Source organism: Amblyomma americanum, chromosome 7 (assembly GCF_052857255.1).
Source record: "Amblyomma americanum isolate KBUSLIRL-KWMA chromosome 7, ASM5285725v1, whole genome shotgun sequence".
Classification (NCBI taxonomy): Eukaryota; Metazoa; Arthropoda; class Arachnida; order Ixodida; family Ixodidae; genus Amblyomma; species Amblyomma americanum.
Genome location: NC_135503.1, coordinates 115086881 through 115104358, shown reverse-complemented (window position 1 = coordinate 115104358; position 17478 = coordinate 115086881). Strand labels below are relative to the sequence as shown.

The 17478-nt window shown below is 45.2% G+C and overlaps 1 protein-coding gene across 2 annotated transcripts in view; it reads left to right on the top strand.

Moving 5' to 3' along the window:
• The window catches only part of LOC144099487 (uncharacterized), a 145286-nt gene that overhangs the window by 117001 nt on the left and 10807 nt on the right, over positions 1-17478 (top strand). For both annotated transcript variants that reach the window (XM_077632827.1, XM_077632826.1), the window contains exons 29-42: positions 545-669; positions 2194-2335; positions 2948-3133; positions 3883-3998; positions 4599-4776; positions 7386-7579; positions 8537-8659; positions 9046-9136; positions 9791-9877; positions 10499-10684; positions 12310-12399; positions 13395-13554; positions 14792-14961; positions 16231-16398. In XM_077632827.1, coding sequence (XP_077488953.1) covers positions 545-669; positions 2194-2335; positions 2948-3133; positions 3883-3998; positions 4599-4776; positions 7386-7579; positions 8537-8659; positions 9046-9136; positions 9791-9877; positions 10499-10684; positions 12310-12399; positions 13395-13554; positions 14792-14961; positions 16231-16398 — 2016 coding nt within the window. The remainder of the gene's footprint in view (positions 1-544; positions 670-2193; positions 2336-2947; positions 3134-3882; positions 3999-4598; positions 4777-7385; positions 7580-8536; positions 8660-9045; positions 9137-9790; positions 9878-10498; positions 10685-12309; positions 12400-13394; positions 13555-14791; positions 14962-16230; positions 16399-17478) is intronic.

Genomic DNA, 17478 nt, shown 5'->3' with positions numbered 1-17478 from the left:
GCCATGAGATGCAGTGGCACCTGTATGATGCCAGGCAGTTTGTGCAGCAGAAGCATGCAACAGCTGAGATTGTCAAACACAATAATGCAAAAACATAATCATACTCATTTTTTTCTTCCTGACAGTCTTGTCATTTCTGATGTATAGTAGGTACAGCTTGAGCGCATCTTAGGCCTTGTAACTTGTCAATGCAAAGATAGACTACTTCACATTCATTCTGTCTAGCTTTGAATGTGTAAACAGATTTCTTTACTCCCTCACTGTTTTTCCCTTTCCCATGGGCTCACTCTTTCGCGTCTTGTTTGCTCATCCTATCGCTCACTGTTCAGCATTCAATCATCTACTCTGGGCTCAATCATTCACACATTATTTCACTCAGTTGTTCCTTCACTTGCTCATTTTTTTCAATTCACTCTTTTATGCTCATTTAGCTCCACATTAACCAAGGCTTCTCTCTTATATCCTGCACTGCACCATCTCCCTTCCTTGTGGTGTGCCCAGTTAGACGGAACTTCGTGTCCTTGTCTGTATGTGCATCATGCAGGACAACCTCCTGATCAAGCAGTCCAAGGCAGTGCTCGAGGGCCGATCCAAGGAGGTCACCCTGCACATGGACATCACTAATGAAGACCGCGCTTTCGCCACCACCCTGAGCTACCACATTGCCAAGTGAGGACACATCCCTCATGCATGTAGGGTTAGGCACATAACACCCGATTGTTTTTGCTTTTCACTTCATACGCCTCATGCACCGTGGATAAGAGTTCGTGAACAAGGGAGGGGAAAGCCTCAGGGTGCTTGCCAACGTTTCGACAAGAGGACTTGTCTTTGTCCTCTTGTTGGTTAATCACATTTACCTCTGTCACCGTGTGCTTCATTTATTTACATTTCAAGTAAACAAAAGGAAATTTAGGAATGTCCGCTTCAGTCGATTTGAAGCTACATGAATTATTACTTTTGTTGCTGTTGAAGTTTCTTGTGTTTTCAACTGTGCACTAGTTGTTGATTTGAATTTTTTAGGTGCTTACTATTTCTTTCAAGCTAATAGTAACAGAATATTAGCATGCTTGTGCCATGTTTGTCAAAAAAAGAAAACTATTGTCTTTTTTTTTTGCAAAAGCTCTATAAGGGTTGCTGTTCCTGGATAATTGGATATGTACAGCTACGAACAAAATTAAGTTTGCAGGATGCAGATTCACAGAAAAAAAAATTTATTGCGGCGTGGTCAAGCACAGCAGATCACTGAAATGTATAGAAGCATGAGGAGACGTTCGTGCTCCATCTGCTAGAAGAAAAATGTCTCCCTGGTTAGCGAGGCAACGCAGAAATAAATTTTTTTCCACAAATCCACATCCCGCAAATTTTTGTCCATGACTGTACTTGCTCATCACATTAACACTGTGAAAAGTGTGAGCAATTCTTTGTTGTGAGAGTTTTTCTTTATAGGTCAGTTAGAAATTTATTTACAGTGTAAAGTATTTGCAATTTTCATGTGATTTGATGATGAGGAAGACTAAAAAATTCAAAGGCATAAACTAAAGATCATACTTTCACATTGCATACCTTGGATCTTTAGTTATATCCAAAACAAACATTAAGGTTCTTTTTACTCTGATGGCAGATATTACGTGAATTCACAAGCACTCCCAATTTGATTGGGAAAACAAGAATGCAGCTCACATAAATTTTATAAACTGATATATATTCTCGATGAAATATTGATTACAAAATAGGAATGTTATGAATTCAGAGATTTTAGTCTTTCGAATAATGCATTTTCTATCTTTTTTTTTTCAAAATAATGATTCTTTGACGAGGTGGATTCTGCCTTCCTGTAATGATGAGAGTAAGAATGGCCTAGCATGGATTGTCATATTGGGTTCAGGTGGTGGGCCAAAGATGATGTTTTCTTTTCTTTTTAAAGGGACCCTGAAATGATTTTGATGGTCATATTCTAAAGCAATAAGTCTGTAGAGGCGGTCTTTGTGTGAGTATTCGAGTACAACTTCACGGTCCCTTTAATGGTGAGAAGCCAAAACAGCTGTCCACCTTTTCCCAGTAGCCGTATGATATATCGACTACTCAGGTTTCTTATTGCTCTGACGATTTGCCTTGTTTGAAAGCTATTCCACCGTTTGGTGTGTCAGTAAATAGAACACTCGGGTTGGTTACTACGTTTGCTGCACGGTGCAGGAAGTATGACGAGCATGGCTTGCCCGAAGGTTCCCGCATCAACGTATTCCTCAAGGGCTCTGCGGGCCAGAGCTTCTGCGCCTTCCTGTCACGGGGCGTGTATGTCACCCTGGAGGGTGATGCCAATGACTATGTTGGCAAGGTGAGGAGACATGAACCGAGCAACATCTGCACTTTATGATTTGAGATGCGAGGTTCACTTGGCTAGCTCGTTTCTTGGTTCGGGGGGATGTTGTGGCAAACTTTGAAACAGGAAAAAAGTAGTTCCATTTGAGAGAGAAAGCTTAATGTGCTTTCTGAGGTACCAGTGTGTTTACAAATTTTACGTGGTATTTCCCCCGATGAATGTCAGTGAATGCTACGCTAGCTGCTGCATGCCTGGGATGTATGAATGGCCAGAGAAGGGCTGAGTTTGCTTAGGTTTCCTCCTCTCACGGTGTGGAGTTTGATCCCGAGCGCTGGTGGGTACCCACCGGTTATACAGTGGGTACAAGTTTGCTTAGGTTAACCCTTGTTAACAGCCCTTTACAAGAAAATGCAATGAAATCTAATTGTGGCCATGAGCAGACAGCTTGGTGTCATGGACTTGTAGACAGTTGTCTCACTATTCTCAACATCATGCTCCAGTAAAACCTCATTAAGGCATGCTGAAACATTTGTCCCGTAATGTGGTTATGTGTTTTCTGGGCATTTTGTAATATAAATGACAAGGTAGGACGCCTTCAGTAGTGCTGCTTTTCGTGCATGCATGCAGGGTCTGTCGGGAGGTGAGCTGGTCATCTTCCCACCAAAGGACCTGCCGCCAGAGTTCAAGTCTGAGGAGAATGTCATTGTGGGCAACGTGTGCCTCTACGGAGCAACCTCGGGCCGGGCGTTCTTCCGCGGAATTGCTGCCGAGCGCTTTTGTGTACGCAACTCTGGTGCTACTGCTGTCATTGAGGTATGTGTGTCCGTGCTTCTTGAATTGTGCCACTTTTTTTTGCATGGTACCTTGTGGTAGACTGATGGAATCAGTAAGAACTTCAGCAAAAGTAGTTGTGAATTTTTTGGCAGTGTGGTGTGCTCCGAGAGCTTTTATAGCTACATTTTCGTTTCATCACTCACTTGTTTGAAAACATCTTTCTGCTGCAGTTTTTTATGTGGATGGACTAATCGAGTGCACCTGCTGAAACTGTTTGGTGCTTTCTCACTTTTGCTTTGTTCTTCAGTTACCATAGGACTGTCCTTTTTTTTTTTTTAGGCGAGATTTATTGCCTCAGGGCATTAATGATGGGTGAAGGTGTGATGAAAGATGTACAGTACTCACGGATTGAAATAAGACATTCGGAGCGCGTGGCCGTCGCTTCATGGAGCGCCGCCCGTAGACGCTCATGGAACCAAGGTGGTGCATTGTGGTATGGCGCGAGAGGGAGAACATCTACAAAGCAGAATTGTTCCTTCCAGTAGCCAATCAGCCGGCCTGTGGTTTACCACATGCCTGCGTGGCACTGCAAGGCTAGCGCTCCGAATGTCCTATTTCAATCCGTGAGTACTGTACATAGGGCTATGTCTTATTGGCAGTGCTTCTGTAGCAGTTTTTATGAAAAGACTGTTTTAAGAAAATTATGTATGGTGCTGAATAGGGCATGGGCTTTGAACTTTTTTTCCATTCCATTGGCTGACTGCAGTTTCCGTGTGACACATGCGCAGGGTGTGGGTGACCATGGCTGTGAGTACATGACGGGCGGCCTGGCCATCATTCTTGGGCCCACAGGGAGAAACTTTGCGGCCGGCATGTCTGGTGGCATTGCTTACGTCCTAGACACGTGCGTATGCATCATTTTTGTGAAAGAAATGGGCTGGCATGCCTGGTGAGAGCTTGGCATATACTACGTTAGCAGCTGATTGGAGTTCATTGGCATGACTTAATGGACACTTTGTGGTCATAAAATAATTTTGATGGAACAGCAGGACTGTATGAAATACACGAAATTCTATAAACAACCTTAATTCTTCATGAAAAAGGGATTAAGGATTGATTGTGCATGCTTCGTGGCATATTTTAATGGCTGTTCTTTGGAGATCTGTAATGTGGGTGTCAAGATGGCCACAGGGAAATGGTGCCATCTAAATTAAACCTTTTCCTTCTTGCTTTTCTAGCTTGGCACATCCAGTTCCAACAAATGATCATTTGCTCAATTGTCAAACCAAGCAGAAATGATCTCTGAACAGTTTCCTTGACAGGTTCTCAGAACTAAAGTTGCAGTGGCTTTTGAGGATAGGCTCAGATTCGAAGCACTAGCATTTTTCACAGTGAATTCCTGTTTCAGTAACCAGATGTCTACTTGTAGCAGACTACTGCCTAGTGCCATATCACCGATGTGGTACTGAACAACGAATGTGGGGTGGCTGCACCACTGCTGCAGGGAGGGCACATTCCATAACAAGTGCAATGCGATCATGGTGGACCTGCTGCCGCTGGAGTTGGCCGAAGACCTGGACCAGGTGGAGTCCCTGATTCGAGAGTTTTATGACCTGACAGGATCTGCAGTGGCTGCCTCGCTCCTGTCCAAGTGGCCCGACTCAGCCAAGCTCTTTGTCAAGGTATACATGTCATCTTGCACATAAATCACATGCACTCAGTGGTGTAGTCATAATCTTACTCAGTGTGAAGGGGTTTTCTGATCTTAATGATTTCATGTGCTCTTGCACAGAGCAGCTTACATATAGTTGTCACATAGTGCAAGTCAGGGTACCTGATGGCTTTGCTTTGAAGGAGCAATAATTAAAAATCTGTTACCCCAGCCGGCATCATTGTGTACAATGTGCCATATTTCAGTTGTTCCTAACACTTTCTCACGCGCCACTATAGATGATATGAATGCATGAGCCATGACGCTCCCTCGAGCATCAAACGCTGCGCATACACTGCTGACACCATTATCTCTTCAGTCATGCGGCCTGTGCCGCAAGCCGTAAGTAGCAGCATGCAACCCCCCATGACCAGCATTGTGATCGTCGGTTTTGCTGTACACACCGCGGGTAGCGAGCTGTGGCTGGCCACATGGCTGTATATAAATTTCGTCAGTTGGAAACAGATCTTCTTGAATGCATTTTCCACGCTGCTGCATACGACTTCTGTTCGTTCTAGAACATCTTTAACGACCCCGTGAGATTTGTATCGTCGAGATTCTACTGATATGTTAAAAGCTCTGCTTCCACTCGCTGTCCTGACGTGCAACAAGCCTGGCTCTCGCTTTGTGAGGGATCCTGTTGAGTGTAGCTGTGGTCGTGAATTAATGCAGTTTACAGCTGACAGAGCCCAGGGAGATTATTTCGACACGGTTAATGCTTTACATGATTAGGGACATGGTGATTTATAGGCAACTTCACTACTAGATAGCTTGTCAGCAGGCAAGAACAAGACATGCAGTACATAAGGAATTGTTGGTATTAATTGATGAGGGTCGATGTTTGGTGATGTGTTTTGTGTACAAGTAGCTTCTAGGCAGAGTTTTGAGCAATGGTGTACCAGACGAGGACAGTGACCAGAGAAGGTTTGAAGAGTGTACCTTGTGAGGCAAATAGAAGCAGCAGTGGACAGATGAAGCACACTGGCTTCCAAATTATTTGTTGCAAAAAGTGCAGTAACAAACTGCAAAGTACAAAGTATGCCTTCCCCCCAGTCATCTAATGGCAGCGCCAAGTTTCCCCCATGCATTTACTCTTTTGGACCTGTCCCATCTACTAGTAAAAACTACTGCTCAGTAATATTTTGTACATGTTACAATACCTTATGTCATCTTTGCACTGCGTTTTGACCGTAGGGGCCTGGGTGGGAGAGGGTTGGAAAGGTCCATGGGTGGAAGCACTGCGATGAAACTTGGCTTACCCCTAATGGAGAACCCTGCACACTCGCTAGCAGGTGTTTATGGATTCGTCACTTAAAAGCAACAGCTGGGCAAGGACGCAATCACAGTAATAGGTCTCATAATAGGCCTCACACCTCCCGAATGTGCCAGCTCTGCATGTAGGCCAACTCCCCAATTTTTGATGGCCCCTTTTGCAGGACGTTGACACGCTTCAATGAATGCGATGAAGTTCAATGCATTCTCTTTTTCTTTTCTCTGGTAATGGCTTTGTGTGTTCGAAATACCGTATAAACGCGTCTAAGGGCTGCACCCGTGTATGGGCCGCACATTATTTTCCTGAAGGAAATATTAGAAAAAAATATTATCCGTGTAAGAGCCGCACCCATAATTTCCACACGACCCATGTGTGAATAGCCTTCGAAATGCACGCGCCGTGACCTGTGCGGTCAGCTCCGGCTGCGAGCAATGGCGCACGTCATTGCGGAGGCGACGCATGCGCACAGAAGCTTCCAGATGCCGCCCACGGATGGCATCAGAGGCCGCGGCTTATTATCATCATCGTCAACTTTTTCCTCCACAGCGAGCTCCCGCTTTTCATATCGGCATCAGCTCCAGCATTTTGTTGCTGTCCGAGGCACAGGTGTTAGTTGCGGCTTTCGCGTGCTGCTGCGGAGCGTTGTAGCTTTAGCAGTTTTAGCACGATAAGGCAAGCACCTTAATAGCTACACGGCTTGGAGTTTGCTATTGAACACAGCAAGTTTGCGGCGGACAGGAAATTCGACGTAGATGAGAAGTGCGTCCAACGATGGTGCAACCAAAAGGATGCATTGAGGAACACCAGCTGCAAAAAGCGCGCTTTCCGAGGCAAGCCATGCAAGTTTCCTGAACCGGAAGAAGTGCTGCTCTGCTAAGTGATGGAAGCGCGCAACAACGGCTACGCATTGACAGCGGACGTGCTGCGCGACTTCTTGTGGGATGAGAGTGCACTGGCCAGCTCACAGTGGCAATACACCGCGAGTGGCAATTGAACGTAGAATAAATGCTGCTGATTTCCTCATTGGTGTGTTCTTAATTTTAAAAAGCTTTTTTTCGTAAATTGTGTGTATGGATCGCACCCCGAAAATTGACCCTCAAATCTGGAAAAAAAGTGCGGTCCTTACATGCGTTTATACGGTATACATGATTTTTAAAATGTGCACTGTACCATACAACTTTTTTTTGTGTGCTAGAAGTATTCACAATATTCGCTTCGAACCAAAAAACCACTGTTCGCACATGCCTACTAAATGACTTTGAATTAGCTCAGATTCCAACTTCTTGTTGGTTCTTGGTCACGTGCAGGTGTTCCCTAAGGAGTACCAGCGGGCGCTGAAGCAGATGGCCGAGGAGCAGGCGGCACTCTCCCTGCAGAATGACCGGGTCCCTGCAGCACTGCCTGCTGCCCCCGCACCGGTGGAGAAAGTGGGCGACATCGAGGAAGTGGTGCCCGATGGAGAGGCTAAGAAGAAGCAGCTTGAGAATCTCGACAAGATCCGGTGCGTCTCACTTCTCTCGTTCTTCATGTGCCATAGAAGGAACTCGTAGTGCGGCGGCCCTGGCAGGGCACGCTTGTACTGCAGCAGTTTTCGTGTCTGGCAGTGAGCAGGTAAAGTCACTGTCTGGGATGAACATTGGTAACAAGTTTGGCAGTAAGAATAAAAGGTAGTGATAAACAAATAAAAGTTACAAGCAGCACTCCTTATTTATAAGGTCCTGCACCTTGAGTGCCATTAAAGTGGTACTGCACCACTTTCTTTTCATCCGTGAGGAACACCTTCAGCAGCTTAAGGGCTGTGGTGACGGCAGGCAGTGTTGGGCCAAAGGAATTTTTCCTAACCACTCGGCAGGAATGGAGGAATTTAGTGCACAGTATTTAGCCTTTGTGTTCCCCTCAAATCAAACTCTACTTGCTTTCCCTCGACTCGAGCCTCTGGGATTGTTGCCCTGCTTTCCAAGGCTGTGCGTCCAGTGCCACTCTCCATGGAAACCTGGCTCCCATTGCTATCTTGAGTTTCAGTGCTGGTGCCAGTGTGGGCTAATGTGGCAACTGACCTTCCCCTCCCCACAATGACATATGACAAAGTAGCTGTAAGAGAGGAAGGCAACCTTGTTTTAGCGCTTCATTTCTGGACACTGCGTGGCTTGTGGAGTCGGGTAACTCGGCCGAAATGTTTGTGACTGTGCAGTCTTCCCATTTGTTTAGTGCTATCTAAGGTTAAAGGTAAGGAATGTCTGCATATGCAGACAGTAAGAGCTTTGCAGTAGCAACTGCAAGAAAGAGAGCCTGGCAAACCTCCGATAGCGAAATCGTTTGTGCTAATTGATGCATCACTTTTTATTATAAATATCGGCTATATAAAAAAAGCTCATTTTTGCTTTGAAGGCTACTTTGTTATGACGAGGTTTGGCCGCATGCTTAGAAGTTTTATTGGGCACAATCTCGTATGACGCAGGGGATTCATGAAGTACAAGCGTGAGACAGAGCCGTACCGGCCAGCAATGCAGCGCATGCAGGACTGGAAGGAGATCTACAACCGCCAGGGTGTCCGCAAGAACATTCGTGTCCAGGCTGCCAGGTAAGCCCACTCGTCAGCACATCTCGCTCTCATTGATGTGCTCATAGAAATCATTTCATGCTCAAAGTTTCACGCCAGCTTTTACAGAGGGAACTGGGATGCTAGTGCTTATATGTGCAATTTTTGAATGAGGACTGATTCCATGGTACGAATGACAGGAAATGCAAAATAATTAGTTTAGCACATCGGTTCTTTTCCAGTGTGATTGTGGCTCCATGCGTACTGTTTCTCATGCAGATTGAATTACCATAAAGATAACTGTTTTGCTGTACTTTGCTTCGTATATACCATGCTCACTATAGCTACCATATGCATCCCTTTGCCTGATGCGAAATCTGTGTGGGAAAAATTGAAATACATATGAATGGGCTGGGCACCATGTGCAGATGCATGGAGTGCGGTGTTCCATTCTGCCAGTCATCGCATGGTTGCCCACTGGGGAACATCATCCCCAAGTGGAATGACCTCGTGTTCAGGGTAAGTCACCATTGCATGCTGATGAGAATGTGAGATAGTCAAGCATGTTCCCCTGAGTTCATCACGATCAGAAAAGATCACAATTCTTGCTCCTTTGTCATGGCTTCCATTTGGAACAGGTCAAGAGGTGATGATGAACTTGTTCCCACATCAAATTTAGCTTTGCTGAGGACGATGCAGTCAGCTTTTGAAAAGACTCATTTACCCAAAGAACTACATTTTCTGTGCTATTCTAATGAGCAGCAGTGCATTTCACCTGTAGAGACCAAACATGGGTACTGAAAAGACTTTCATGTAGAGCAATAGCTCTTCTATGACTACATAAATGTGCTCGAATCCTTAAGGTGTCAGAATAATATGAAGTGTGCAATACAAGTGTGTAAAACTGTGTCGTCTTTAATGGATAAGCTTCTTAAAGCGTAGCACTTGCATCATGTCTCGCTGCTTTCATGATGAACCTGTGTGCAGCATAGAAACATTTTCTCCTGCTCTTCTTAAATGCTCTTCCGCACGCAAGGGGTCTGGGTTATTCTAACGAATCCCTTATGAAGAGCTGTATTTGATACATCACTCATACCGGACACATCTCTCAGAGCTTCCAAGTGGATTCTTTACCGAAAATGGTGGTTTCTTCTTGCGTGTCCCTGTGTGCAGCAAGACTGGAAGGAGGCTCTGGCCCAACTGCTGCAGACCAACAACTTCCCAGAGTTCACGGGCCGTGTCTGCCCGGCCCCCTGTGAGGTGAGCACGGAGGGCTAGCTCACCTCCTCCCCCCTTCCCTGACTGCGGTAGGACACTTCTAGTGAGCCAGGCATTTGGTGGAAAAATTGCTTGTGGAAAATGTGGACGCATCTCACGCAATTCCTTTGCGTTCCATTTCATACATACATCACTGCATGGTGAACGCAGTTCTAGCAGTGGAGATAGGATTGTGGGCACTCGATTATGCATCATTACCAGCACTCTTTATGACCATAGATTTTTGGGAGTCTATAATGCCTATCAGTAGAAATTTTATGCAATGATGGTCATCAGTCATAGCTTTTATGTTTTGATAACCTTGCTATTCTTTTGTTTTGTGCTTTAATTCTCTCGCATGATGTAATGTGAGGTTCATGTACTCAGTACAGTTATTCGTCTGTCAGGCGTCTCCAGATAAATTAGCAGCTTTTAATAAAGATTGATAACATAGAGAATAAATAATTTGCAATATATTTAAGAAATGGTTTGCTGATGCAATGCATGAGGCATATTAAACTTAGCCAGCAGCGAGTTATTAGAACTGGATCAGTATTTCTTTTCTGTTGGGAGGCCCAATGCAGCAAAGTTTGCTTGTTTTAAATGTGCCTTCAATGTCTGCAGGGTGCCTGTGTGCTTGGCATCAATGAACCAGCAGTGACCATCAAGAACATTGAGTGTGCCATCATCGACCATGCCTTCGAGCAGGGCTGGATCCATGCCGACCCACCGTCCCAGCGGTCGGGCAAGAAGGTGGCCATAGTGGGCAGCGGGCCTTCTGGCCTGGCTGCCGCCGCTCAACTCAACAAGGTGTGTTTGCCTCCTTCATCTTTTCACGCACCTTCCTTAATACAGTCGAACCCACTTATAACGATACCTGTTTTAACAATATATTGGTTACAACAATGAGAAGCCGTTGCACCGTCGTTTTGTATGTTTTCTACGGTAAAATAACCCACTTACTGCAATGCCCCCTCTGCCGCATTATCGGTTATAACAATGAAAGCTGGTTCCTGAGTGCTTGTGGTAAAAGGTAGTGGATTGCGAAATCTTTGAAGAGAAAACGAAAAGAAAAATTCCGGCCGCTGCACCCTCATACAATACAACCTGTTTTCCGGCCTTTTCCACATCGCCAGCCTCGTGCGCCTCACTCCCGCTGCCTTTCCACCTCTCCGAACACAAATGGGCTGCACTCGTAGCTCTGCGCCGCGCCACCCTCCAAAACATGAATGGACCTCGCCAACGTGCCAACAGCACTGATCTGCTCGCTCGCCCCTCATTCTCCGCAGTTCTGCCAACATATTTGGTTGCTTGTGTTAGTTGATTGCGTCGAAGTCATTCCTGGTCACGTGGCTTCCGCGTCTCATTTGTATCGCCGCCGAAACGGCCGGAAGATGGCTGATCCGCCCGCTGATTATTGGATGACGTTGCCGGTGAAAAGAAAGCGCACGGCTATCGATTTGGAGACTAAGTGCAGGATCGTGAAGGATTACAAAGACGGTAAGAAAGTGTGTGACTTGGTTAAGAAGTACGCACTATCACAACCGACGGTGTCGACGATCATCCGCTCCGCTGAGAAGTTCGACAAAGAAAAGTGCTTACTTGACAGTGGGCGCAAGCGCGTTCGACAAGGTGCCTATAAGGAGGTGTAGGAGGCCCTCTATGAGTGGTTTCTTGGTGCCCGTGCCCAGAAATTGCCTATCACCGGGCCTATTCTGGCCACAAAGGTGAAGCAGTTTGCCCTGCTGATTAACAGTGTGGACTTTCAGCCAGGTGGCGACTAGATACAGTGCTTCAAAGAGAGGCCATGGAGAAGGATGTCGGCAAGCTTCGCGTGAAGCAAGCAAGGCTGACGGACATGGGGTTTTCTCTTGCAAGCCAATGAGAAGTACGTTGCGAGATGCTTCTGGCAATTTCACCCCAGCGTTTCTTCAGGATTTCTCAAGCTGAGAGGCAGCCGCGGCAACCTTCTCATATTTATTACAAGGCCCCTTTCGGGGCCACCATAACGATGCCTCGGCGGAGCTCGCATGTCACTTGGCGTCCGTGACCCCTCTTTGCAGTTGTTATGCTTCTTTTTGTGCAACCTGTTTATAACAATTATCGGTTATAACAATGACATTTTTGTGCACTTGAATATTGTTATAAGTGGACTCGACTGTAGCGATCTCCCCTGGATGGAGCAGGGAAGGTTTCTGCTGGTAATTAAGAAATTGATGGGATGCCAATGAGATCTGCGATAGCAGTTGGATTTTCCCTTACTGATTAATTTGATGCTTTTACTTGATCTAATGAGTGCTTTTATTCTAAGCTGCGGCTTCACACAGATGACAGAATTTTATAGAGGGTAAAGGTGGTTGGAGGGTGGCACTTGGCTCAGGGTTGTGCCCCGTTTCGTAAGGGTGACTGGAAGATGTCTGTTTTCACTCTTCCAGGCTGGCCACGAGGTTACTGTTTTTGAGCGGAATGACCGTGTCGGTGGCCTCCTGCAGTATGGCATCCCCACCATGAAACTGGGAAAAGATGTAAGTACTTGTTTATGCCTGGACATGTAATCCAGGAAAGCTTGCAGTACTGCTATTGTTGCCTTACCCCAGGGGATGGAGAAGGTCTGAGTTTTTTGTGTGTGTGAAGATGTTCTTGTTGAAAGGGATTGAAACTCTGCTTTTGGACTAATGTGTCGAACAAATGGAACATAAGCAAATTCACTACACTATGTCCGGCATTGGCTGTTCTGTTCTTCTGTTCCTTTGTAGCTCTTGCTCTTAGTTATGGACGATCATTTGCATATTGTGCTTATAAGGAGCACCACATCCGTGCAGAAGTCTGTACCATATAATGTGGGCATATGCAGAGATAATAATGCCACTTTATAGTGCAAAAAAATTATTCCATTGCTGCTAGGACCGTTTATGTTGTTGGGTGTTTAATCTTGCCTGCGTGCAGCTGTTTCTTTCAGTTGTCACTTTCTGTTGTGCTAAGTAAGAAGCACAAGGACAAATTGAAGTTGGCCTGTAATGATTTATTGTCATTTTGCAATCATAAATGGACTGCTTTAATTGAAAAGTGGACCTTTCATGTGCTAGAAAAAGCAAGAATGTGAAGGTACCGCCATCACAGGCCATTTTGATGCACAAACTGTGACAATGTGTTTGTGGAGCTACGTCATGTTGCCATCCACTTCATTCAGTAAGCACGGAGGCTATAGTTCTCTTGGGAGGCTATAGTTCTCTTGATGTTGTGATCAATTTCTCAAGTCTGAATCAGGTGGTAGGAAAAAATATTCCATTTTTAGCTCCAAATTTTTCAGCTGTAACTACATCTTTTGCTGTGGAGCAAACGTAGGCAGAGTCAAAAAGCCAGCAATCGAGTTTTACAAGAACAAAACTTGGATGGTGTTGTTCTCAGCATCACGTGAAATATCATCCCTTCAATTTTTTCAGGGAGTTACGGGGCTAGCACTGACCTGTTGTTTCTTGTGTACATTGCGCTGTAATGGACATTCACATACACGTTGCAGGTTGTGAAGCGGCGTGTTGACCTGATGGCCGAGGAAGGTATAAAGTTTCAGACATCGACAGATGTGGGCAAGGACGTGAGTGGTGCAGACCTGCTGTCGCGGTTTGACGCTGTGCTACTCACCACTGGATCGACTTGGCCACGCGACCTCCCTATCCCTGGTCAGTGCCTGCTGCCTAATTGCCTTTCGTATGTTATATGGCACAGCTGTCCAGCGTATTTGGTTATTTTTGCTTGACACGTAATACTGCTAAGATCATACGACACGTTTATTGTAGCGTACCATACCATATCGTACCATACACCATACATTAATTTATGAAATCTTAGAAAGGCCCTGAAATAATTTGCTCTTCCCTATCTTTATTTGTGTGCCTGTTCTCTTATATTACTGCTATGCTGCAAGGTACACATACAGCCAGCATGTGCCTCATGATGCTTGGCCAGCTATGCCCTAACATGGTCTTCATATTCCTTTCAATGATGCAATCTTGTGCATGCTTTCGTTTCGTTCAAGGATGCTAACTAATGATAGATGGACTTTTATGCATACATCGAAAACCATCGTGAGGCTAAGGACGAGGGTGATTTAAAAAGTGACATGAAAAATGTGGCGAGTGCTTCAGGGCAAACGTAATGGTTTTTGAGCACGGCACTGCAATTAACGGGAATTGCGGGATATTGGTGCTCACAGATGTTGCTTGTAGCCAGTCACTGATGTCGCTGCAGGCAAATTAATGAGGTGTCTAGTGCATGATTGCTGTTGCTGTTTTTTGTAGCTGTATGCTGAGTGTGCACTGATGATGGCAGTTAATGGTATATGAGAAAGCAGTTTAGTCTTGGCATGGACTTCCAGCCAAGCTCTGTCCTGTTTTGTCTATGTTATCACAGTTGTAGTAGAATTGTATTCGGAGCAAGTCAGTAGCTTGCTGCTCCCATAGATGTGAAAAGAGAACAGATATTTGGTCGAATTGGTGACAATTTATGGTTTGTCTGCACAAACTAAAAAAACAGTTTACGGTTTGTCAATTGGTGCCACAAACTGTGTGCATATTCTAGTTTGTACGCATTAACAGGTGCTTCCGTGGTGAGCCAGTCATTTTGTGGCCATATGGCTGAAGCTATAAGCAAGCATTCTGAATGCTACTATGTCACAAGCCATCACATACCATTACATATATCATAGTATGCATTTGTTAGGGCAGTATGAAAATGTGTGGTCATGTTTATGAAAACAGTGCATACTGAGATAGGGTATTAGAATAAAATGATTCAACGTAATGACTGTGTGTGGCATCCACCTGTGCATATTCTTTCTGAATGTGAGCAACAGTGCAGTGTTAATGCAGATGGAATGTTCACGGTTTGAGGTATTGGGGTTGTTTGCTATTTGCACAGGTCGCCACCTGGAAGGAATCCACTTTGCCATGAGCTTCCTGGAGACATGGCAGAAAAAGCAGATGGGCAACGACATCGACCACGTGCCGCTGTCGGCCCGCAACAAAGATGTCATCGTCATCGGTGGTGGAGACACCGGTGTTGACTGCATTGCAACTTCATTGCGCCAGGTCATACTCATTGCGAAACACCTGTTGCCTTGCTGAGTACTTCATGCTGGTGACGATGGTGGCATCATAGCAGCTCGACAAACTAACTGCTGAAAACGCATATTGTGCTCGGCAGCTTACTGTGCAAACTTGCCCTTGTGAAACACGCTAGAAACTAGGTGGTGGCATAGCTCAGAAGCATGTCTCGGAGTGTTCGCAAAGCCAGATGCTTCACCTTTTGTCTGATCTGCTTTTTAGTTTTACACATTTGCTCGGTGTTATAAGGGCTGTGTGAGGAAACCTTGCCAGCATCGGAGTGATGAAGAATGTGGTGTTGAGAATACTCGGGGTACTCTGAAACGCAATAAGCATTACATTGTGTGGCGTATTGTGAAGTGAATTAATGTTACTGTTTTAAGTTGCACCATGCATAACAAACTTATCTTTCTTGTTCAGAGTACAGCATGCTCCCAGTATTGCATTCGCCATTCACCACAACGTTGTGATCATTTCCTCACATAGCAGTTTGAAACACAAACGTGCAGTGCTGTTATGTGTGGCGTCATGCGTGTGCATAGGCTCTGGGTTCAGGTGTCCCCCATGGCGTCTTTCCTCCAAATCATCATAACATATGCCTTCAAATCCAAACTGTCAATGAAACCTCTTAATATGTGGTAATAATGATGATGGAATAACGTTACTGTTAATCAAGAAAATATCATCTGCATATCCAACCTGCCTGCACAGCATTTATTTTGCCTTTTGTTGTCTCATAACTTTTTCCTGGTGGGAACACCTAGCATACACAAATGTCCATGTAAGCAGTTGAGATTTCAGGAGCAATGGCTGTTACCAACCATACTATCTCACATATGACATGATTAAAGAAGAAAGACAGGCTAGTTGGTGCTTTTGATTCACTGGCTGAAACATTGTTTCTAGCACTGAAAAACACAAGGGACAGTGAAAAGATACTGATGGGACAAATGCTAGACATCACTTCGCTAGTTGATGTCTATAGCATTTGTTCGGTCGGTATCTTTTCGGTGTCCCTCGTATATTTTAGCACTAGTAACCATGTTTCAGCCAGTGAATCACACATGGCATGAACCCCATTGAAAGAGAGTGAGCTTCAAAGGTCATTGGTGCAGAGAATCCTATGTATAGCAGAAGTGGTTCCAAATATTTTTTCACTTGTCATCTGTGGGATTGATGACACCATCAATTATCTGTGCACCCTGCTTGCTTGTGTTGGTGATTCACATTGATGCATGTGCTTGCCAACTGCAGGGTGCCCGAAGCATTGTGACCTTTGAGATCCTGCCGCTGCCACCTCCGCAACGTGCAGAAGGCAACCCGTGGCCCCAGTGGCCCCGCATCATGCGTATTGACTATGGTCATGAGGAGGTCCGCCTCAAGTATGGCCAGGACCCGCGCCACTTCTCCATCCTCAGCAAGGTAACATGCCTGCCACCTGCGTCTTGAAGAGCATTGCCACTTGCAGAAGCCCAGGTTACACAATAGAAAATGCTTTAACTTGGGCCAGGTGCTGGTCTGACTAGCTCACTAAATAAGCCTGTTGCTATTTGTATACTGCATGGAAACTAGCAGCTTTGCTACTACCTTTTTAGTGGTCGGTAAATTAGCAGGTTCAGCCGCTCATTTTAGTGCTGTGACATAAACAATGTACTCTCTCACTTTGTTTATCTAGGAAGCATAAACACAGTGGCATAATGTTTGAAAGAAGGCGTTGTTTGATTTCGCCTAAAAAATAGGTGTCACCGGGTCTATCAAATGACGGCAGCTTTCCAAATTTTTGAAGAGCTGGCCTACCAGATTTGCAATACAAAGCTTGAACCTTGATATAACAAACACAGATATTGTGAATAGCCAGCAATATTTAAATCATCCTAAATATTTTTAACTAGCACATGCAATTTACACTTTATATAACGAACGTGTTTGAGCATAAAACGGATACGGTGAACTTCCCTGTGCCAAGTGCTGTTTGCTTGGATGGCAGGCGGCAGGATACACACAAGTGGCTGGCGGTGGTGTGACAGGTGTTCGGGCAAATGTGCACGCTTTTATCTCGCACTTGTTAGTATTCTTATCTCGCACTTGCCAACGATGCCACGGAAGACACAGCAGTGTGGAGGATTGGTAGCCAGGCAGTGAGTACACATTCGCACCTCTAGCACCTGTCGACAGTGCCCTGAAAGCTAGCAGTGGTGTGTGCTGTTGTATAACCATCATACCCATAACAGGGGTAGCTTTCACTCTGATATACTTTTTTTTTTTTCACGTGAAGCAGCTCTAATGCAGCGAAGTCGTCCGTGCTAGCGCTTGGCCTGCCAACTGCGCAAGCTAATGCATTTTGCACTCGTATTTTTCGTGGTCTCTGGAATCTCCTTCAAAATTGGCGCTAAACATTGCGAAGAATCTCCCTACTCTTTAGTAATCATTGCCGTCTCTTCACTGGCTAAATTAAGCTGGTCTTGCATGCATTTTCGACGAAATTTCATATTACAAATTCTG